The sequence below is a fragment of the Puntigrus tetrazona genome, chromosome 5, assembly GCF_018831695.1.
Source record: "Puntigrus tetrazona isolate hp1 chromosome 5, ASM1883169v1, whole genome shotgun sequence".
In the NCBI taxonomy this organism is placed as follows: domain Eukaryota; kingdom Metazoa; phylum Chordata; class Actinopteri; order Cypriniformes; family Cyprinidae; genus Puntigrus; species Puntigrus tetrazona.
The window spans coordinates 12,935,153-12,958,326 of NC_056703.1; the positions used below are offsets into that span (position 1 = coordinate 12,935,153).

Consider the following 23,174-nt stretch of genomic DNA (forward strand, 5'->3'; position numbering starts at 1 on the left):
TAAAATTAGAATAAACTGATTTTTTTTTCAAATAAAAATATTCATCGTTTATCCAATAGTTTACTTAATTACATGACATAAAAAAATTCTAATCTTGTCGTTTATGTCTCCTGTAAAATAAAAAATGGCTTTGCAATTTTTGAAACAAATACACCTTGTGTGCACATTTAGTGAAGTTTTAGTGCCAAATATAAACTATTAACACATTTTACCGACCATTTTTGTAGGAAAAACACTTTTATAGAAGACCAAAGAAATAGTTGACATTTTTTAAAACATGCCTTTTAAAAAGACACTTGATTTTGGTGACAGGACTGATAAAAATGCATCCTTGCAGTACTTTGAAATACTTAGAAATTTTGAAATAAAGTATAATTTTTTTAAGTTACGAAAGCAAATGTTACCCAGTCTATGGAATGTCCCATAATCAGTAATTATGTCCCCAATAGATGCAACAAATGCCTCATTTGTAATGTTTTATTGTTTTGATGTCATAGCCTGGGGACTTGGCATCATGTTATGGAAAGGGGTTTAACATTTCCCTCGCTTGCAGTTTTCAGCAAGAGGAGAAACAAAAATGTACAGTATGTGGAAAATAATGTGTATTTGCACCTTAAACCACATAAACACATTACATTACACCAAAATACACAAAATAATATTTTTTTAGTCATAACATATGAACACAGAACCACCCAAGAGTTTGAGGTTTTTGAAAAATGTCTAGCAGGCTGCATGCATTTACAATAAAAACAGTAATGTGAAATATTTTCACAAACTAAAATTACCGTGGAAACTTTATATAACAATGGCCCTTTTAGTCCTTCAATACTAAAATTACACAATACAGTGACAAAAACGCGAGTGTGTCAAGCTTTCAAATTCAATCCAAAACATGAAAACAAGTTATCACAGACACCGCTGATTCTAAGTTTGTCAGGCTCTCCTCAAGCTAACAAACCCTTAATTGCTTTAATGGTTTGTTTTGGCTCAAGTTGGAAAGTAAATTAGGCCATGGCCAAGGAGTTGGAGACAGATCTGTGGTAGTTTGCACTTAAAAGCTTTGGCAGAGCTGATCATGTCGGTTATGTGTTAGACCAGCAATGACTCTGATGTGAGTCATCAGGGCTGAAACCATCACTTTTATTCTGATTCATTTCCCCAAACTATGCCTGATGGTTTGAGAAATGCTTTTCTGGTGAAGGCGATTATAAAGCGTATACTGTATACCACAAAATTCTGAATGCACATCATCATTCACCTCCACTATGCCAAAAACCCTTTCCTTAAACCAACATTTTTAATTAACAGTATAGCCTTCATAGGAACATCTATCACCGTTTCATTTTCAATATTGTTCCCCGCACAGCACTTTGGTGAATTACAAGGGATCATTCATTATTTTTTGCTTGTGCAGGGAACACAAGTCTATAGTGTACATTTACAGTAATGGAAACAAGTCTATTAAACGGTAACTTATCTTGTTAGTAGTTTTGAAAACTCTGTATAGTCTATGCATTTCCCTCTAAAGGGGTAAGCTGACTCTCTCATTCCTATTTTGATATGCAAATAAGATTTCCAGTGCCACTTATAAAGATCAAACCAAAGCAAAAAGTAAGATTTATTCCTGCTAAAACTTGAGCTCAAGTACAGAAAGAGCAGGTGCCATTACATTATATTTTATGTGGAATACTGCATATTGCCAACAATGTAATACCCAACAGAGGCATTAGAGCACATGTATTCATGCCAGCTACAGGAACAGGACTTTAGGCAGATGAGGAATCACAGCATATCAAATTTTAATGATGAATATGGACGATTGTGAATGTTTGAACTTAAAACCTACAATTTAAATGTGGAATGTGAAATATAATGATGCTTTTATATATATTTAATATATGCTTTTTTTCGTCTTACATTTTATATAATTTATATAATGAGAATGCATCCCAGGAAATTATATATTGTTATTATTGGGGGCATCTTAAAGGGGAAAAAATAAATAAATTAAAAAAAAAGAAAAATGGAGGGGATGAAGTGTTGAACAGACAGATTTAGGACACCGTATTTCCAATTACCATGACAGGAATATTTTATTTCAAGCAAGACCTATTTAGCTGACTTACAGCACATCTCCTGGGATAAATCCCTGATACAACAGGAGCTATTACTTGTTAGAATATTTTACATATCGACTGCCAAAAATGCTGACTATAATGCCTTTTTCTTTTTTGGCCCTTTTGCAGATACTGACTGCACAGTGGCTCCACAGGCAGAAGTATTCTTGATTTTTTTCCAGGACCTTCTTTGCCAGAATCGATCACTCTTTCAGTGACCTTCACTGGAGAGATGATACAGCACTGAAGGAGCTTCAGTTTCAAACAGATGTAACTGCTTTACTGAAAACCCAAAGTGTTTTCTACGCATATCTAAAGATGATTTGTCCATTGCAGTAACCTTCTATGACTGCTTCTGTATGTGGCATGTAGCCTACGTGACGTTTCTCTAGTGGTTGACAACGAGGTGCTTCTAAAAACAGTGCCATTTAGAACACCTACAGGGCAGACAGGCAACAGCTTGTAAGCACTATCAAGAACAGTGGGCTAATGTTCAGTGAGTCAATCATTAGTTTTACAAATGATTGTGTACAATGTCATTGCTCCACTTAGCACTAGCACTATGAAATGATAATAAAACCTATATCTCAGAAAGAGTGCAAAGTTCGCTCCTTTTAATTACTCAGAAGTAGATTTCAGAAAACCCCTTGCTAACAAATATTTCAATGCAAATACTGAAAAAAGAAATGCATATGTAAGATGTAAGTCATTAGATGTAAGTCATTTTAAGAACCTAAGAAACTCCAGTCTGTAGAAGTTATAAGAAGAAATCTTATATTATGCTGCAATCAGAGAGGCCAACTCACACTGAACTGGACATATCTGCTCCTCTGGCAGCTGCATAATAGTGTCCACAGTGAACAATACTGTTATCTTCTCAATCATATCCATTTTTGAGGGGCATATTCTGGTACTCCGAGTGCTTGAAGAGCTGTCAGCATGTTACTACAGTCGGAAGTACTGTCATTGCATTATAGGACAATGTAATAGCCAATTTTCAGCTAATGTATTTTACTCGAATGACATTACACACTGCATTCTGTCTGTGCAGTTTTGTTTCTCCCTTCCGCCAGTCATTCAAGGCCTTCGAGAGACAGTCATGATCTGGGATTTATAGAATAGCTGTAACCTTGTCTGCATCTGCCCCAATTTGAGTTAAAACTATTTCCCAGAAACATTATTTTAACCTTGCCAAACTTAGTCTCGTCTTTTATCTTCAGTCATTCACCTTTTAATCCCAGAGCACCTGACAAGATTTCCCTTTCTATATTATAAAAACTCTTTATTAGTAAAATAGTTTCCTAAATTAAGGTTCAAGTCAAGAGTGTGCGCATCTAGTCCTGTCAATCACATCACAAGAGCTTGTAAGTAGCTTCTATCCCCTGACAATGCATCCCCCACCACCTTCCATCTCCATATTCATTTTTAATCTATATATTAACTTATTTTAATTAAGCGCCATTCACTAAATTCCATGGCTTCAATTAACATGACATAAAATGAGCGTTTCTTAGGGCATTGGGAAAATGGCCTCTTTAAAAAAAATGCTTCCATAGTTCCATAGTAACCACAAACTAATACTGGTTTTGGTAAACTAACTACATTTTAAACATGCTTTTACATGCTGGTTATACAAATAAATCATTCTGGCAAACACAAAGCCCAAAACAAAACAAACGTTTTCTTTGTTACTACACTTAAACTATACTTTCACCGGCAAGGCACATAAGTGCTCTTCTTTCCCTTTGCACATTCTTCAGACAAAATTAGAAAAATCTTTAGTTGGTTCTCAACACAGAGGAACTCAAACCAACCACATTCATACCTAAAACTTCCCTCTTCTTTTTCTTGTCCCCTCACTGAGGCACTATCCAAGTGTCCAAACTTCTATTTTCCAGCCATCCTACACTCAAAAGTACCTTTTGAGGGTACAAAACTGTACCTTAATATAAAGGTAGAAATTTGTACCATTCTAATTTTTACCTTAAAAGGACAAATGTACCCTGAATATATGCATGCAACACCTGTCTGATTGTGATATTTCTTCACTTTCACTTTTTTTTTTCCAAAGCATTTCCGTGTATGTGATAGATAATGAAGAATAAAACAGCCATACAGGTTATTTTGTAATATTACGTAAAGAAAATTAAAGATTTTTTAAAAATAAATGAACAAGAAGAATAAATGTGCAGTAACATCAATTGTAATTATGTTTTACTATTTACTATGTTTTACTATTGCTACTTATGTTTTACATTAACCATTAACCAAAAACAGTGTTTTTTGTAGTTCCATAGTAACCATAAATGAATACTGATTTTGGTAAAAAAAACAAACAAAAAACAAATAGTAATCAATCTGAATATCACCAGATGAAAAGCCAGCATTATAAAATCCACATTAATGAAATCTGAGAGCCTTCTGTCACTTTATAAACAGCGATCCCAGAACAAAGCTTCAAAGCTCATTAGACCGTTTAACCTCATTTAATGAAGCAATGTGAGTGGTACGTTTGCACAAAACGAAACGAAAACATAATTTACCGTTTTATTTACAAAAACGTTGATCTGTAATGTACTTTCACAAGAGCACCACAATGCATTCATGTTTCTTTAGGATACAGATATACATTACTCAAACATACAAAGCACTAAATGGCACTGACAACAACTATTCATCTGTACACGGGATGGTTGCGTTCGACCACGTTGTTCAACAGGTGCAATCCACCACCATGGCGCTTCAGAGTAAGCATTTATTTACAGTAATTCAACAGTATTATTTTATGCACTTCAAGCTTACTATACACAAGCACTGCTGCTTTAAAATGTATTTGGAGAAGGCTAAATACAGCCGGCTATTTACATTACGCATCCAGTTGTGAACAGGTGGCTGTGACATCTTGTACATTTTTGATTCGCTTAAATGCAAGAATAAAAAAAACCTTTCCTTTTCGAACCTTTTGATTTTTCTCCTGTTTTCCTCTGATAATTTGAGTCGAGCTGAAGTTCCTTTGATGGGCGCTCCTCTTCCCGCTCTCCGCTGTTTGAAAATTCCCTTAACGGCTGCTGCGTCTTCGGTCCCTCAAGTCTTCTGTTGCGAAGCCTAATAGTTAATATTTAATAGTTACAATTGGCAGTGTTGGGCAAATACCATATAGTATGTAGTCGCGATCATTTAATACTAAATCTATTCACTTCATAAAAAACCTCGAAACATATATATATATATATATATATATATATATATATATATATATATATATATATATATATATATATATATATATATATATATATATATATATATAATAATGTTTTTCACCTCTTGAATGGTGGACATCTACACCTTACATAAGGTAAGCTGATAAACTCCACATTTTATGTTTCAAAGTGAATTATCCCTTTAATATAAATGTGAATTGTAAAAACTCGCCTTTAAAGCTTGTTGTCTTCAAGATATAGCATTTAAAATCCACCCTCAAAGAGCTTTTCTGTTGATAAAAGGGCAAAAGTAATCTGCTTCCCGCTCTCTGTTCTGTTTGAAAATTCTGTAAGACCAATTTCTTGCTGCTATGCCTAATAGTTAAAACAGCAACAGTAATTTTGTCCCTTTGACGTGAACATTTTTGTACCTTCATTTCAGTTCTACCTTGAAAGGCACCAATCAGAGGTCTTTACTGTACCATTAAAGGTACAGGTTCCTCTCTGACTATTGTATACCTTTTTTCAAACAAAAGCTGATTCCAGATCATCAGTTCTTATTTTGTTGGACCTTCTGTATCTGCTGCTTTTGACACTGTCAATCATCAGATCCTCCTGCCCACCCTTTTCACAGAGACTCCTTCATTGGTTTGATTCCTATCTCACTGGCAGTCAAATAGCTTTTTGACTTCCCACACACTTCAATTCTACAGCATGAGTTTACCATCCATTTAGGTTCATCAACAATTACTCCATCAGGTTTGGTCAGAAATCTTGATGTAATCTTTGATGACCAGTTGACTTTCAAACTTGACTTTTCCCTTCTTAACAGAGCTTCATGTCCAGGCCCTTGTCATTTTTAGGCTGGACTGCTGCAATGCTCTTCTAGCAGGACTTCCATCATGCACGGTCAAGACTCAAAATTTAGCAGCAAGACTGGACTTCAATGAGCACAAAAAAGCCTATGTCACACCTCTCTTTATCTCTGTGCACTGGTTCCCGGCAGCTCGCATCAAGTTCAAGACACTGATGCTTGCATATAAAGCAGCCACTAGCTCAGCACCCACTTACTTTCACTCACTTTTACATTCCCACCAGAAGTCTCAGATCCTTTAGTGAGTGATGCCTCAGGGAACCAAAAGAAAGACACAAAATCCCATTATCATTCACCGTTTCTGGTTGGTCCTATCTGGAATGCTGATTCTCTGACAATTTTTCAAACGACATCTTGAAACTCACTTTCGACTCTATCTAAAAAAAAAAAAAAAAACCTCTTCTTTTTCTTTCCCTGTCTAGCTTATTTGAACAATGCTGAAATTTTGAATCACGAACACTTACTGTGTCTTTTTGCCTATTTAACATAAATCGCTCGATGAACACTACAACTTAAAGGATCAGGACAGATATTTGAAGTGAATGGCTTTTCCCAAGCTGCATATGATCGATGACCTATGCAGAAACCTAAGTTTTCTTAAAAAAATCATCATTACAAAGAGGTAATGGACTGTAGTCTCTGATTTCTAACCTTTAGCATAATATATTTTTTAAAAATATGATTCTAGAATACTGTATTGTGCATAAAAATGGCTTTGTTCCCAAGATATATTTATTACCCACAGGTTTAAAGCTTAATGGTACGGAGCTTGCTGTGTTTTGTTTTAGTTTTTCCCTAAAATTTCACAAGAGAAGCAAAAATAACCACAGTGTTCACAGTTGTAAAACTTGCAAAATAAAAATGTACTTGTGGATTATTGTGATGTTTGGCATCCATTCACCGCAGAGGATCAATCAGTGACGTAATGCTAAATTGATCTAATCTGTTCAGATGAAGAAACAAACTCATCTACATCTTGGATGGCCTGGGGGTGAATTTATTTTCTAGCAAATTTTTCTTTTTAGGTGAACCATTCCTTTGAGAGTAGGCTTGTAGGCTTTGTTATCCTGGCTAATCTGTGCACATCTGAGACTCTAGATGAGGCACATGGGAGAGTGCTGGTGTCTTTTTTCTCAGGAGTAAAAAAAAAATCTAAGCAGGAGATTTAAACAAACGTCTAAATTTGCTATTTGCGCAGGGATATTAGAGAGGCTTCTCTTTCCCGTGGCCTCTTATAAACGCACTGTAGAGCTCAGCTGAATGTCATTTAATGGAACGTGAAAAGTGTTTTTCTGCTAGTTAGATGAACCAGTGCCTTGTCTCCTTCCTTGTCTCAACTAACTCTGCCAGCAGGGTTTTTTGCAGTAATGATCTGTAATTGAGCCAGTAGCCCAGAAGGGGGCTCTACAAACTCTTTATTTCATACGCAGGCCACATGCACTGTTCCTGTGTTCACCTGTGAATATTTTTCTCTCTCTTGTTTGTTGATTTCTTGGCATAGAAAGGTTAGTACTCTTGACTCAACTTCTGTAAGATGTACCATTTGCCATTAAACCATTTGCTTACCAAGTGTGAAAAGGATGTGAGAAATAAAGTAAATTCCACATAATTATTTAACAGTAGATTATACATTTTTGCTGGATTATGTTTCGATTATGTTTTTCCTCGTCTCAAGCTTTACTGTAATATTTAGATACACATGCACATAGCTAAGAAGAAAAAGACAGATTGAATAACCTCATGTTTCAGCAAATAGGCACCAGAGCCGCATACTGCTAAATACAAATCTTCTGTTTACAGCTGAACAGTAGATGGCAGCCACATCTTAATATGAGTTTTTCTTTCAGTGAAGCTTGTGCATTTTTCAGTTTTAAATATCAAATGTTGAAAGACAGCATTTTATTTCAGAAAAAAAAAACATGTATACATTGCATTGGTGACACCTGTGTACTGATGCAAACAAAACAATGCAATAAAAAGTAGAAAAACTATTTATTTGACACATACTGAACAAAACAACAGCGACAATAATAGTATCATTGCATTTCACCCCAAAATACTGTTCCTAATTCATTGAATAAGAACATATTCAACATAAACTGAAAAAAAATCGTACTGTTACTACAATACAACACAGTATCCCACACTTTATACTGATGAGAATTTTTGTAAATACAATAGAACTCTGAATATATATATATATATATATATATATATATATATATATATATATATATATATATATATATATAGTGGTTTTTAACACGACTCAGTCAGATGTGTAAATGCAGGCAGATGTACAAAAAACGTTGGCTACAAATATCTAATATATACAGAAAAGAAAACAGCACAATTTTACAGTAGAAAAAAAGTCACGTATTAATGTTAAAATGTTCAAGCTTTTAAATTAGCTTTATAAATGAAAAGCAATATTTATCGAAGGTGCGAAAAGTGGAACAATTGCTTTAAATGCCTTTTTGGATGAGGTCCATTTTGTAGAGGTCATTGCTATGCCTCATTCCCAGCAACTTAAAATGCCAACTCTGAAACTACTCAGGAAATAAGTCTAAAAAAAGTCTTTTTTTTTCTTTTACCAGAATAAAATGGGAGAAGAATGTCTGACTTTTCATTTTAGAATGATCACCATTGTATTACATTATTTTACATTTTCAAGCTAAAACCTGAAGTACTGTACATAACGGGACTGTTTCAGGAAATGTCTTCTGGAAAGTGTGGTGCATTTGCACTTTTTAATAGTCTTTCTTGCAGGCGATTAGGAATGATCTGGTGTGAGCTCTCAATGAAATGAACCCAACACCTACTAATGATGCTTGATGCCATTGCCATTCTGAGGGACACACATACGGCATATAAAACCACCCTTGGACTGAGCAAAGGCGAAAATTCACTGCAGTACTATATAATTGTACAGTTTTTGTAGTATCTAGGGCATGCCCCCTGGATCTGTCCACAAACCACCTCAAAAACATCTTTGTGTGTTCACAGACACACCAGCTGACTGTGCTGGCATCAGGCCACACCATAACTATTTTATTTACAATAGATCTCCCTCCTCAGGTGACTAACTGCAGTCTTCTTCAAACAACTGCAATGCATGTGTTTTTGAACTTAAATTATATTTTTCATGTCTTTCTTTGCAGTGCATTTATGGCATACGTTAAGTGGTTCCCTGCAGCACTAACAGGCTAAAGATGCTATGAAAGTGTTGGAGAGATGCATTTAACACTTCAAAAAAATCTTTATCTCTAAATTTAAGACAGCCGAACAACAACTTACCAATTTAAATGAAACCCATTTGGCATTACAATAAGGTCAAGCTTTATCGAAGGCAATGTCACAATACAGCGTGCCGTGACATGATCCCTTTTTTGTTAACTAATTTTGTTAATCCACTCAGCCACAGGTAGGACTTTGAGGCATAGGATAAGAGGGAATAATTGACAACAGACAATTTCGCATATGCTTTATGACTGTATTTAATAATGTCTGCACTGTATGTGTGTGCGCTTGGGGTGAAATACGGATATTCTTTACATAATAAAAGAAGGCAGTTTTATTTTGTTTACTATATTTATTTTTTACAGTGTCATTGTGGGTCTTGGTTCTCTTGCTTTTATCAATTGTAGGGTCTTTTCATATAACCAAAATCATTTGGCGGAGTGATATGGACATGCAATGTGGCCGAGTCCTGCCTGGAACTAGTTTAGCCGGACGTTTCCCTGAAAACAATGGGACTAACTGAATATTCATCAACCAATCAGATTCAAGCATTCACAAGCACCATTGTAATTACTTGTAAAGCAAACACGAGTTCACACAACAACCTTTGATGGCCAGAATTTCCTTTCCCAGTCATCATTTTTCCTACACAGGCTGTCAGTAAAATGTAATGTAGCTACAATAAATTAATACTTTTTCATGTTTTGCTTGGTTTTATTGGAAGTACATTGCCAAAGTCTAGTAATGTGCTTAGGAATAAGTCAGTTTGGTTTGCTTTGGCAGCGTACTACTGTTTAGTCAAGTTTCGCAGTAAAATAAACAGTAAATCAGGTACTATGAGGCTGTCATCAGTAATTGTAGTAATAAATCCAGTGATTAGTAAAATCAAGCTTACTCTTCATAAACTGGTAATCTGGCATAGCTGTTGTAAGGAGCAATTAAAATAACCATGTTTAGATCAAAGAAGAACATGACCTGCAAGTTTTCATCTTCGGGATGATATTATCCATTTCTTGGGCTTTGACTTTAGATAACAGATGAGCTTATATTGAGTAGAGACATACTCCACAAAATTTAAAGGGGCACACTCGTGTTCAGAAGTTTGTGTTTTCGGAAAGACATCTTTTATGTTCATAAAGGCAGTATTTATTTGATGAAAAATACAGTAAAACTTATTGTGAGATTATTACAATTAAAATGACTGCTTTCTATTTTTATATATTTAAAAAAATATTCCTGTGATGTCAAAAAACTATTATGCTGATTTAGTGTTCAAGATACAGCTCTTATTATTATCAATGTTGAAAGCAGTTACGCTGCTAAGTACATGTATTCTGAATGTAAGCATTATTCCAGGTTTGCTAGCATTATTAAAATAGATTTAAAATAAATTATTAGAAATGTCTTTACTGACGCTTTTCATCAATTTAATGCACCCTTTGCTGAATCCAGAAAACTCACAAACTTTTGAAACGGTGGTGTAGTTTGCACAAAATGAGAATTCAGTTATCATTTATTCCACCTTATGTCCTTCCAGCTGTTACACTTTCAATTTTTTTTTGATTATCCAGTTCACTCAGATGTCAACAATTTAAGTAGAAAATCTGTTCATTGTGACTTCAGTACATAAGTATTAAGGACTTCCCACAATGTTCTTAATCAGTGTACTCCACCAAATGCCTCTATCATATTAATGCCCCTTTGTGCTCATAGCCACCTATTTTTCACATTGCAGAAACCTCAAACAACTACAGTAACACACTTTTTAGCATCAATTACTAGTTTGTACTAAGTGTGTCTGTTGTCTCTTTGAGTATCTCATTACCATGATCATACCTTTGCAGCTGTGATCTCTTCTCATGTTAACCATCTCCTATTCCACTTCCTCTCTTCTCTCCAGGTCCTGCAGCATCAGGCCTGGGGGCACTGTGGGATAGTCTTTGGGATGAAAGTCTGGAGCTCCAGGGTGTTGGAGAGATACTGAAGGTCCAGTTCAGTGCACTCTACCGGAGCATGAAGCCCCCAGGCTGTGCGCTGCTCTACGGCACAGAAGGGCTTCACTATAGATTGTCCTCCTACCAGAGTGAGAATCACATGCTGGCTAGAAAGGCTGGAGTCCGAAACTTCGGGTGTTTCTGTTGCCTGCGTGATGACTCCCCTTGCAGGATCCGTGCAGGCTGAGCTTCGCACTGGAGGAAGAACCTCAGACCCATGCAGGCAAAGATCAGAGGTCATCGTGGTGGTAGTGGCGTCATCAAGTGTGCAGGGGTCCTTCACTAGCAGGCAAGGATCTTACAGGACACAGACCAAAACAAGTCAGCACACAATTATTACATTACTTACTACTGTATATTGAAGAAATAATAAGTATTATGTCTCATTCTTTTTTAAACATATCTTAAAGGATTAGTTTCTCTTTCAAATAAGAAATTCCTTGATTAAAAGATTCCAGGATATAGTGAACTTAAATGGACTCCAAACGGTTGAAGGTTAATTTTACAGTTTCAGTGAAGCTCCAGAGGGCTTTAAACGATACCACATCTTGTGAAAACTTTGTGGCAGTTTATTGTTTAAAAAGGTAATTTCATGTGCGCCTCCTGGATATTGTAAAAAAAACAAAAAGTGCATTTTTGCTAGTCAAGAAAATTGTGACCTTTCATAGACTTTGTACTTCCGCTCACGTCATGTGTGATCTCTTCACCGTAATTACGTATTATGAGCAATGAAGAACAAAGCAAAATGAGTGTTTGTGTTCATAAAGCATATACATTTTTATTTATTTATTTATTTTTTAATGACGGATTGTTTCACTAGATACAACCCTTATTCATCGTCTGGTATCGTTTATAGCCCTTTAAAAGCTGCACTGAAACTATAAATTTGACCTTCAACCATTTGGAATCCATTAAAGTTCTCTCTATACTGAAATGTTTTCATCAAAAACCTTCATTTCTTTTTGACTGAAGAAATCTTGAATGACATGGGGGTAAACATGAGTACATTATCAGGATTTTTTTTTTTTTAAAGTGAACTAATCCTTTAACATGAAACAAGATATATTACAAAAAGTTATTTTAGATAACATGTCCACTTTTTTCAGGGAACATAAAATTTTTACTCACTTTTAATCACAATATCACAATAATCACTTTTTTTTATTAATTCATTGAATAATATCTTCTCCTCGTGGTCAGTCTGCACAGTTAATTATCTATTCAGTACCCTTGCTGCTTACGCAGGGTCAAAACGCTTCCAGATTTCATCAAAAATATCAGAATTTGTGTACTGAAGTTTAACAAGGGTCTTACGGGTTTGGTATGACATGAGGGTGAGTAATTAATGACAGAAAATTATTTTTTGGGTGGGTTAAGTTTAGAGTTAATCAAGGATTTGTTGATCTGTGTTGAATTTTAAATCGAGTTGATTTTGATCGCTCTCCTATGCCATTATATGGACGAGCGTACAGGACATTTTTTTATTAAATCTCCTTGTGTGGGTCAAATACCACTTTGACGTGCCCCTTAATTTACGTTATGGTCTTACATCGTTAAGGAGGTGCATTCTAACCAAATTATGTCTGTTTATACTGCTGTTGAATAAAGATGTTGAGCAAAGGCCTTTTAAACCAAAAATTTGGTGTGAATGTTCAAGCTCAGTGTGAAAGCACAATTCGTCTGAAATTCACCTTGTTTTTTGCATCACTCTCAGTGTAAAACGGCTTTAAAACCCTGTCAATGCTCTGTCAGTGGATGTAAAGAATTAATTTTAACAACATGCATGAGCATAAACAAGAGATGAGTTATTCTAAACATGCTGCTGGTTTTTTTTTAAATACAGAAGATACGGCAAGCTTTTTGTTTTTGGAGGCAACACAGCTTAGTGCATTTATTTAGTCTTACAGTGTTAACAGTTATATATTAGCTGAGCTGCTACAGATATATCCGCACCTGTGCGATCGCTCGCAGAGAAACTTTAAAAGTTAATTCCTACAAAGAAATTACAATGCTTGTGTCAACGACTGAAATTACGCAAAAAGCGACGTAGAGTTTTCCAAACCCACAAAAAAAATGAAAGGAAAGGTAGCGAGCAAATAAATATAACATCATGCTACTGCTGTCGTTGTTGTTCTTTCAGAGTGAATTTAAAAGGTATACAATAAATAAATCAAACTTATAGGCTACTTGCAAGCATTGCGTCAGATTGGTCTAATCAGTATACCGTCAGTCAACTTTTTTTTTGCCCTCAAACGAAAAACAAGTATATCAGGCCTTAAATAACTACATGTCTAACAAATGTCAACAAATCCTCTTTAATTTGCAGCTACATGTCTATTAACCTTTAGAGTAGACTGTTAGGGTAGGTTTGTGGTTAGTAGTTGACATATACTTGAAAATGTTCTCATAGTTATTATGTTATATGGGTTAGAAGTTAAGCAGACAGTGTACTTATACTCTATTGGCTGCAAGTTGACATGTAGTTGTCTAAAGTGGACTGAATCTGAAACTGCATTATATGAACCCTTTAAAGGTCATTTAAAGGTAAAACAACACAGAAGATATAGTTTATTTCATTTTCATGGTAACTGATAATGGGATAACACTGTCAACACCAGGCCCCTTTTAGACACATCACATTGTCATGCTGAGACATTTGTTTTAAATAGACCTTGAATTTAAAGGTGATGTTTTATCATGTGGTGTATAGGCAGAATTGATTGTTTTCACACCTTATCCCATTGTGTCTGTAATCAAGCTGTAATTCACAACCTGTCTTACACACTTACTTGATGTGTCCACTTCTTCATCCCGCATCACTGTGTGCAGGGTTGTCATGGGAACCGAAGCTGCATCACTGTCAGTGTGACCATTGCTGACCGGTGATAAACAACCTAAGAGTAGAGGTTGAATAAAATGCGAGTTACATTTATTTTTCACTCAGTGGTTTAGTGGATTATTTTTGTATGTAAATTCAGTCTGTATATATATTCATACGTTTGCATGTTTTCCTGAGTGAAGACCGTGTCTGGTAGGTGACACACACAATGGCAAATAGCATGGTCGTTAATACAGCTGTTGCTACACAAGCGGTCACTATGGAGAACGCATTTTGTATCGGAGCTGCTAAGGTCTGGACTTTAGCTGCTCCAATGCTTTTTCCTCCTACAAACAGAAGAATCAGTTAGAAAACACACTACCAAAATCTACAAAACTGAAAATTAGATCATTTCTGTGAAATCCATTTTCTCTCCAATACAACGAATGTAAGCTTCATTGTGAAAACGTCTACATCACACTTGTCAGTGTAGTCCAAAGTTACAATACAAATTTATCTTGACTTCATCTTGTTATTTTGGGATAAACAGTAAGGGGCATTTTCCTCCACCTCGCACTACTCTTTCTTTCTTTTGATGAACAGGTAATTCAGTAATTTTATTAATTCATTCATTCTTAATTGTTTTTTCAAATCATCATTTCAGACAAAGCAGGACAGGTTACCTATTGTCTTTTAAGAAATTAAATTAATAAATGCTTTAATGTGTTGTGATCGATCATTGTATTGCCTCAAGCATCACACATGAACCGATCATGTTTTCATATTTACTTAAAGCACAAAATAAACATGAAAAAATATACGTTTCTTAAGAAACATGGCCACGATTTAGTCAGATTCTTCACAAAAAAATCATAGTATTAAACAAAATCAACAGGATATGGGTTTGGAATGACACAAATGAATAAATTGTGATTGTCTGTGTAAACTATTCTTTTTCGAACCTGCAGAAATCAACTAAACCTAAATCTAAATCTAAAACTAAATCCTGGATCAACAGCTCAGTACATTTCTCAATGATTCTCACTTTTATAAACACAGCAACAACAGCTGCCTTATTCTGTTGCCTTCCATTTCTTTCTAAACATCCCTCTTCCTGTTTCTGGCAGTATATCTGATCAGCAGAATGCTAAGAGATCTCTGTCAGTCTATGATGAAGTGGATTCAGGGAGGATCGAACCTCAGACCATGCTGAGCACTTTCAAAGAGCATTGACTGATCCGTGCTGGATAAATACCTTCTCTCTTACTTCACCCGTAATCACTTTGAGAGAATAAAGAGAACAGAGATAAAAAGGTGAGAAAAGGAGGAGTAAAAAAACTAAAGTAAAGATAAAGAGCATAAATGAGAGAACTTTGAGAAGATGAAAATGTGAGGGTAACATTGAAATGAAAAGATGAATATGTACATACATATTTACAATACATTAACATGGCTTTGTGTTTCAGAATGTGGAAAACTGTCATAAGAGTAAATCTAGGTGTTCCAAACCTGAATGAATTTCTTACTTCTGTGAATCAAAAAGGAGGCAATTTAATGAATACGAGTGGGTGAATTCAATTATTTAAGGCCTAGACATGTGCCAGTATTCAGTAATGTGATATATCGCGATAATGAATATGCTTGGTATTGTAATAGTGGTAATTTCTAATTGAAATTATTTAAATATCCATTCAGATTTTTATATTTGCAGTGACAAATAATTTTTTATTTTAATCCCAATAAGAATTTATTTTAGAATTCTTTGTTATTCTGTCACACTTTACATTCTTCATTATTATGAACAATTACTTTTTTTAATCAACTCTAGCTAACAAACTAAGTTGTATTTTTTTTTTTATTTACAACTTTTGTTCATTGATAATGGTAATGCATTAAGGTTAACTAATGACATCTTGCTGTAAAGTGATACCTATTCTTTTGAATATTAATCTGTATTTTTTTTTGTGCATTACTTTATTTAAATGTTCATATATTTTTGTTATAAGAAAAAAGGTATTAAACCTTCTTCATATACAGTATAATACCATATATTGTGATAAAAACATTAGCACTTAATCACAACATGAAAAAACTGATACCAGCATATGCCTAGTAATATCAGTGCATTGACTCTTTAACAGCAATAATTAAAGTACAGTAAAAGGGAGGCACATACGATTTTTCAGTCTGGTTCTCATAAGAGCACCCAAAGATTTGAAGCTAATGTGAGAACTCTGATTGGATGCTTTGTCGCTACTAGTTTTTTGAAGTTAGGCCGCTAACACTCTGAAAGACTTTTCACACTTCACTTTTGTATCTAGTGTGAAACTTGCTCTTATTTTAAAAATAAGACGGACGGACAGCTCAAAAATCAGGTTGTTTTCCACTTTAAATAATTAGCAATTACAAAATTATTACTGAACCACATGCACTTTTTTGCTGACAATCCCAGGTGCTTTGATGTACTGCCATTTTATTGAGTTCACCCAAATGGACGCTCATTATAATACACTCCTTTTCTTACGTGCAAAAGAACGAAATTCACACAGGTTTGGAACAACACAAGGGTAAGTGAATAATGACCGAATTTAATTTAAGTCTATTGCTTTAAAGGAATCCCTGTATAATTATGTTGATTGGCCATCAGCACGGGCCAACCCCGAAGCACTGCTTATGGGGCAGTTGCATAAGATACATTTTGTTTGAAAACGTGTCTGGAGACATGCTTTTGACCCTACACAGTGTCCAGACTCAGTCATGTGTTTTTCAGTATTGTACTCACCGCTACACTGTATGTTTCTGAAGGAGGCAGGGCCACACGGAAGACATTCCAAATCTTCTAATCCATCCAGCCGCATTTTGCTGTAGAATCTTTCATTTAAAAAAAAAAGATTTGGTTTGAAAACCAATATACAGATATCATCTGTAATAATTAGAGTTTGAAGTTGTTTGCGGGTTGATATCACAATTATCAGCTATTGACGTCACGTTTCATAAATCTGCGTGTGTGTTTGTGTGTGAGAACGTCTCACCCAGGGAGGCAGTTTCCGCACACGGCATTGTCTGTGGCTGTGCAGTGCTTGATTTGCTGTCTGTTGAGTCTGCGGCAGTTCTGGCACAGTGAGCATGGGTGAGATCCCCAGTCTTCCTTAAACCACCGAACTTCACAAACACCACACACCGCTGACGCACCTGCACCGTAACCGCAGTCCTGACCACCCGCACACAAACAAACATGATAAGTAACGTACGTTGGATTCGTCAAAGCTTTTCTGAGAATGCAGCTTTTGTAACCTAGCTCTGTTTGCAAGTCATTTGAGGTCATGTTTAAGCATCTGGTGGCAGGAATGTGATATTACAGTATGTTTACATAGCCTACAAATTGGGGCTCTTTCAGCATTTTTATGTTATGTCCTCATATGGATTTATTATGTCAAAAAAACAGACCTAAAAGGCATTTTCACATTAAAAAAAGTCATTAATAATAATTGTATATGTAAAATAAACGTCAACTGCAATTAATTAAAAAATGTGACATTATGAATATTTTTCTATGATTTATTAATAAATCATCAGTCCATCAGTTACTACAAAATAACCCAATAAACTACGCTAAATAAGTTATATTTTATTAACTTTATTAGTCTTTCTTAACCAGTTTATAGGCTGATTTGCTGGTCCTTCAGCTTTGTCAGGCCTGGGTTTAGAAGATTTTCTGTCTGGAAGAGCAGTTTGCTGACCCCCAAAAAATCCAACGGAGGACCAGCTAAAACCACCAAATGCGCTTGTTGAGGCTTATATGCTGTCTCATCCACAAGCATTTAAAAATAATGATGGTTAATTATAGGTGCTGTTTTCTTCGCAGAGCCGTTGTGTTTCTCAGATGTTAATTAATATACTAAATGATTTTTCAAATGTTTGCTTTACAGTAATCCCGTGTATGTACAAAAATACACAGCACAGCAGGGCATATCATTCACAAATTCACGCTTAGTCTTGCTTTCTTTCTCTCACCTCTTTCAGTTCTAGGCCAGGTGGGCACTGTGAGCACTTGTGACATTGTCCATTGTGGTGATACTCATCCATCAAGCAATCCATTCCATATCTAAGAAAAAGAAAGAGTTAATCCGTACAGCACAGAAACAGAAACACCTACAGTATACTCATCTCAAAACTATGAAGCCTGAATGTAAAATAACGCATGCTGCCAGTGAAGTTCTGTTAATTGGTTAATAGTTAACATCTTAACGCTTGCAAAATATGCATATAAAAATGTAAACTAACTTAAAATGATTAGTCAATTAACTACTGAATACTGTTAAATATATACACAAATTGGACAGACTTACAGTATACTCTGATTCAGTTTTTTACAGCTAAATTCTGGCATCTGTATAGCTGCCAGTTTTTTGTTTGTTTTTTTATAGCATAGAGCTTATCTAAAAAACATTAAAAATCTAATCAAAGCTCAATGTTACATTTGAGCTATATATGAATTAATATTATGTCTACAAATCTACTTATATTTTGGTTAGTATTGTTTTAAACGTAGCTTACATATTAATTTCAACTGTTGACGCGCGCACATCATCATATACCTTACACGGGAACAGGTTTAATGTTTCTAATGTCTGTTTCTAGATTTTAAAGTGCAAAAGAATCGCATACATCCGACAACTGCTTGAATAGAATCAGCAAAACATAATTCGGCATAATCACTTCGCAATTCTTAATAAGCGGAACGCAGAAAAAAAACGACCATTTTACATGATAGGCTATAGAGTAGATTATTGTGTTTAGGATTTACAGACCATTTTTATAAAAGGAAATAGAAAGGAAAACGGAGGAAGAAAAGTCTTTAATTTTTTGCAATATAGGTTATAGTCAGCTATTTACGTTCGTTTTAATAATAAAGATTAATGTCCATTCATTTCCATTCACTGTAGATGTGAGAACACAGAGAAACAGATCAAGAGAGAGCGCGCATTGAGGTGCCATCGAATACAAAAATACCTCCTTTAAATGATCTGTTGGGAATAATCCAGGCATAAAACACAAGAAAAGTGGTCAAACTGAACTAAGTAGGGCGCGATGCAAAGCTTCAAAAGTAGAGAGCAGCGCATCGGCTACTACATCATGAATCTCCTGTAAAGTCACGCATTAGGGACAGTTTCATCCACACTTACATTGCAGCGGGGGCAAATCGCAGCAGTCACTTAATTCTCTGTCCTATTAAAGCAACCGTCTCCTGTGGCTTGGGGTAAATTCGGTCCAGTTTAGCTCGTGGTTGAAGTTGTTGAGTGGCACGTTCGCCCCGGTGCGCCACAGCTCGCCGCGCGCGGGGACGCGGGCATGTCCCGACATGTTCTCCCTGCCGCGACTGAAAGCCGCTGCCTCCGAAGAAAATAAAGATGCGCGAGCGAAGTCCGCTAAGCTGACACATTCTCTCGTGTGGAAACTGCGATTTAAAATGACTTCTCTCAAGGGACAGATGAATATGAATCTCGTATAACGTAATAACTGTTTTGAACGTGTTTATTTGTAACGTGGCGGTTACCCTCACGCGAGCGGCACGGGTATAAGCTATATAGACGATGATAATATCAGACTGTTTTATGAAATGTGTTTTAAGAGCTTTTACTCAGAATTTCATGGGTAAATCTCGCTGCAGCAGCTTCTTACGGACGCAAGGGGGCGATAATGAATTTACCCATTGACCTCTGAAGTGGAGTCGAATGACCTTACATAACTTAGAAAGACTTATAATAGCAGAACAATTGATTCAAGTGCATTGTATTATGTTGCAGTTCTTTATTACGCTGCATTGCCCCAAGTCGAACGCTTCAGCTTAGTGATAAGTTGGCAAGTACCAAATTAAGCCATGATTACCATGCCTTATTTGACCCCACTGAGAACACAAGGTATCTGCTTTCTTCACAATTATCACACACAAACTATTATGCAATTGCTAAGCTAAGTGATAAAGTTGATAACTGCAGAGTGTGTGTGTGTGTGTGTGTGTGTGTGTGTGTGTGTGTGTGTGTGTGTGTGTGAGAGAGAGAGAGAGTGTGGGAGTAGCAGGGCACTGTAGCCTTGCATAGCAGTCGTGGTGGTTTTGACAAAGGAAGAAAAAACAGATAGACAAAGTGGGAGAGAGTGCATGAAGGAGTATTTTTATATTCTGTCAGGGTTATTGTGTCTGAACTGGACCAGGTCAGAGACAATGTTTTGGATGGGTCATTCTGTCCCTTAACTGATCTTAGGCAACTCTAGTTACAGAACATCAGGATATTACTTTAGGCAACTCTAGTAACAGAACATCAGGATATTACATTAACAGAACAGTTTCACAGTTTGGTCATTGTTGTCGTAAGTGTTGTCGTAGTTGTCCAAAATCTTATCTCAGCCCATTGCTATCCTCTTCCACTTCACACACATCCTTATCAGTGGTGTAGATTTGCTCCGACCTCTAAAAAGACACACGTGTTATGTGTTTTGACGTCCAACTTCATATTTAAGTTTAAGACAGATGTTGTTCTACAAAGGTGCCCCAGATAGAGTCTGTAATGACGAACTTTAGACCAAGGCAGCAAAAAAAATAAAAAAATACAGTGTGACTGATTAACGCAAATACATTCTTTTGTAGATACTAAAATGAAATGATTGAAGGACCGTGCCTAAATGCAGGCATGTGTGCCTGTCTGAGCGTATTCATCCATGTCTGTCCGACTGTATGAATGTGTAATAGTGGGAGTTTTAAATATAAAGGCCGTAGTCCAGAGAGACTGGTTAAGAAAAGTTAAGAAAACTTTAATAATTACCCGGAGAGAGACACCTAAAGATCTAGTTATGAAAATTAAACATTAGTACAATTGCAAGGGCACATTAAAAAAATAAGTGGTTTGAATATGGAAGCTAATTCATCCTTGATGACAGTATTTGATACGGCCTCAGGGATGTCTCTGTTCACATCCTGTTGACAGAAAAAAACTATGAAAAGTGGCATAAGAGCCCCTAAAAACATCAGTATTACTCTCAGAACTAGAGTCTGCCTCAAGGGGTTTGCCTCAGTCTGGCAGTGTAGACATAATAAGCAAAACAAAGTTAAACAAAAGAGGACCTTAAAGAAAACATACTTTTATTTTTTATTAAGCATTTTACACATATTTATTTAGTTTTACTTTAAAAAAAGAAGATGTAATAATGTGTGAACAAAATTATAGTTTTTTTGTCTATGCTAGAATTTCTAAATAGACCTTCGTACATATTAAACGTTTAATAAAATGTCTTCTTTTTTGACTAAAATACCTTCTTTTATTTTCCACATGCAGACTAAAGGCAGGCATAATGGTTTTGAACAGGATGAGGATGAGCAAAGGATGTAAGAATTGAGTGTGAATTTCTGTCGCTAAATGACTAGAACGTGTTATCTTGTTTCACATAATCACAGTAATGAGTTGCTGATCATTAGACACAATTTTCAGAGTACACTGTGAAGGATAAGTGTCACTTAGATTTCATGAATATGTGGACCATTTCTACACCAGCAAGCTCAATTGAACCTTTTAAGTTTATATGATATCGAGATATGAATGCCAAAACACTTGTTATCAACAAAAAAGCTCATCCACTCATGTAAAACGCCTTGGTTATGGTAACGCACCTTTTCTGATGGAGGGAGCAGAGACGCTGTGCAGAGCCCAGACACTTTTGACATTACTGAGAAAAGGCCAATGAAATTTTGGCATGCAAAATTTGCATAGCTGGTCATCTGGGTTTAAATAACATTTAGTTAGCATAAGAGTTGAGAAATGTCTCTATTCGCCCGGCGGCAGTACGGCTAACGATTTCATGTTATAAAAATATTCTCATTAAGTTATAAAAATGTTATGTTTGAACTTTCTTATGTTTGAACTTTCTTTTGAGGTTGTATTAATGTTAGTTTGTTTATAAGAACGTTATTCAAAACATTTTAGTCTCGTTATATTATCGTTCTAAGAACGTTATTTAAACGTTCCATTCCCCATTGCATTAATGTTCTTAGAATGTTTTCCTGACGCTCCTAGTAAGTTATGAAAACATGGATTTAATGTTCAAAGAACATTCAAAACGTCCAGATTTTTAGACATTTTATTAACATTATTGTTTGGTTGTAAGAACATTATTAAAAACGTTTTTAGAAAATTTCATATGTTTTTATGCACTGCAAAAAGCAATCAGCTAGCTTTACTTAAAAAAATTGAGGAAACCCAATGTTAAAATTAAAGCAAAGTAAAGGAAAAAAGTGTTGTAGTCTCTTTTTATTTTAAGTAGGACTTAAAAGTTTAACTTAAATTGTATTTGTGTAATTACAATTCACTTAAGATCGATTTGTAATCTTATTTTGATTCCTTTTGCATTGAAGGCTAATAATACGATTCTCAGAAATACACAAATGTTTGTATAAACAGACAGCACAAACATTTCTATGAAGCATTGTCAAAAGCAAATCAACTCACCCTTATTTATATATAGCACTTTACGCAATACAGATTGTCAGAACAGTTTTACATTGTTAATAAGGAAAATAGAGTGAATAATGCAAACAAAATTCAGTCATGCAGGAAAGCAGCTCCAAAAAAGGAAAAAGTAAACAGTCAGTATTTCAGTTCGAGTGAGTTCATCGTTGATTCAGAGGTTACATAATCATCCAGCTCACTTCAGTTCCCTTCACATAGTTTCCCTGCAATCAAGTCGTTAACACGTCCAAAAATTAATTGTCCCCAAATAAACAAGCCAAAGGTGACAGAAATGGAGAAAAAAACTAGCAAGAAAGCAGCCTCAGTCAGAGGGGCAGTTCTCCTCTGGCCAGACGAACCAACATGGTGTTTGTCATCGTGGTCTTTGCCGAGGATTCGTGCCAATGGCTGTAAAGTTGATGAGGCC

At 35.6% G+C, this 23,174-nt stretch overlaps 1 protein-coding gene across 1 annotated transcript; it reads right to left on the reverse strand.

Moving 5' to 3' along the window:
* Window positions 1-8,172: 8,172 nt before the first annotated feature.
* On the reverse strand, window positions 8,173-19,693 carry eda2r (ectodysplasin A2 receptor). Its single transcript, XM_043240166.1, has 7 exons — window positions 19,436-19,693; window positions 18,264-18,354; window positions 17,282-17,460; window positions 17,032-17,120; window positions 14,429-14,596; window positions 14,221-14,325; window positions 8,173-11,728 (listed from the first exon to the last, which is right to left on the reverse strand). The coding sequence occupies exons 2-7, from the start codon at window positions 18,345-18,347 to the stop codon at window positions 11,349-11,351; spliced, it is 1,005 nt and encodes a 334-aa protein (XP_043096101.1). The 5' UTR covers window positions 18,348-18,354; window positions 19,436-19,693; the 3' UTR covers window positions 8,173-11,348.
* Between the last annotated feature and the right edge of the window lie 3,481 nt (window positions 19,694-23,174).

Coding starts and splice junctions, on each gene's coding strand:
- eda2r (XM_043240166.1), bottom strand. CDS start 18,347: ATGGATTGCTTGATGGATGAGTATCACCACAATGGACAATGTCACAAG. Junction 17,461..18,263: donor CTGGCCTAGAACTGAAAGAG/GTGAGAGAAAGA, acceptor GCGGGTGGTCAG/GACTGCGGTTACGGTGCAGG. Junction 14,326..14,428: donor ACTCAGGAAAACATGCAAAC/GTATGAATATAT, acceptor CTCTACTCTTAG/GTTGTTTATCACCGGTCAGC.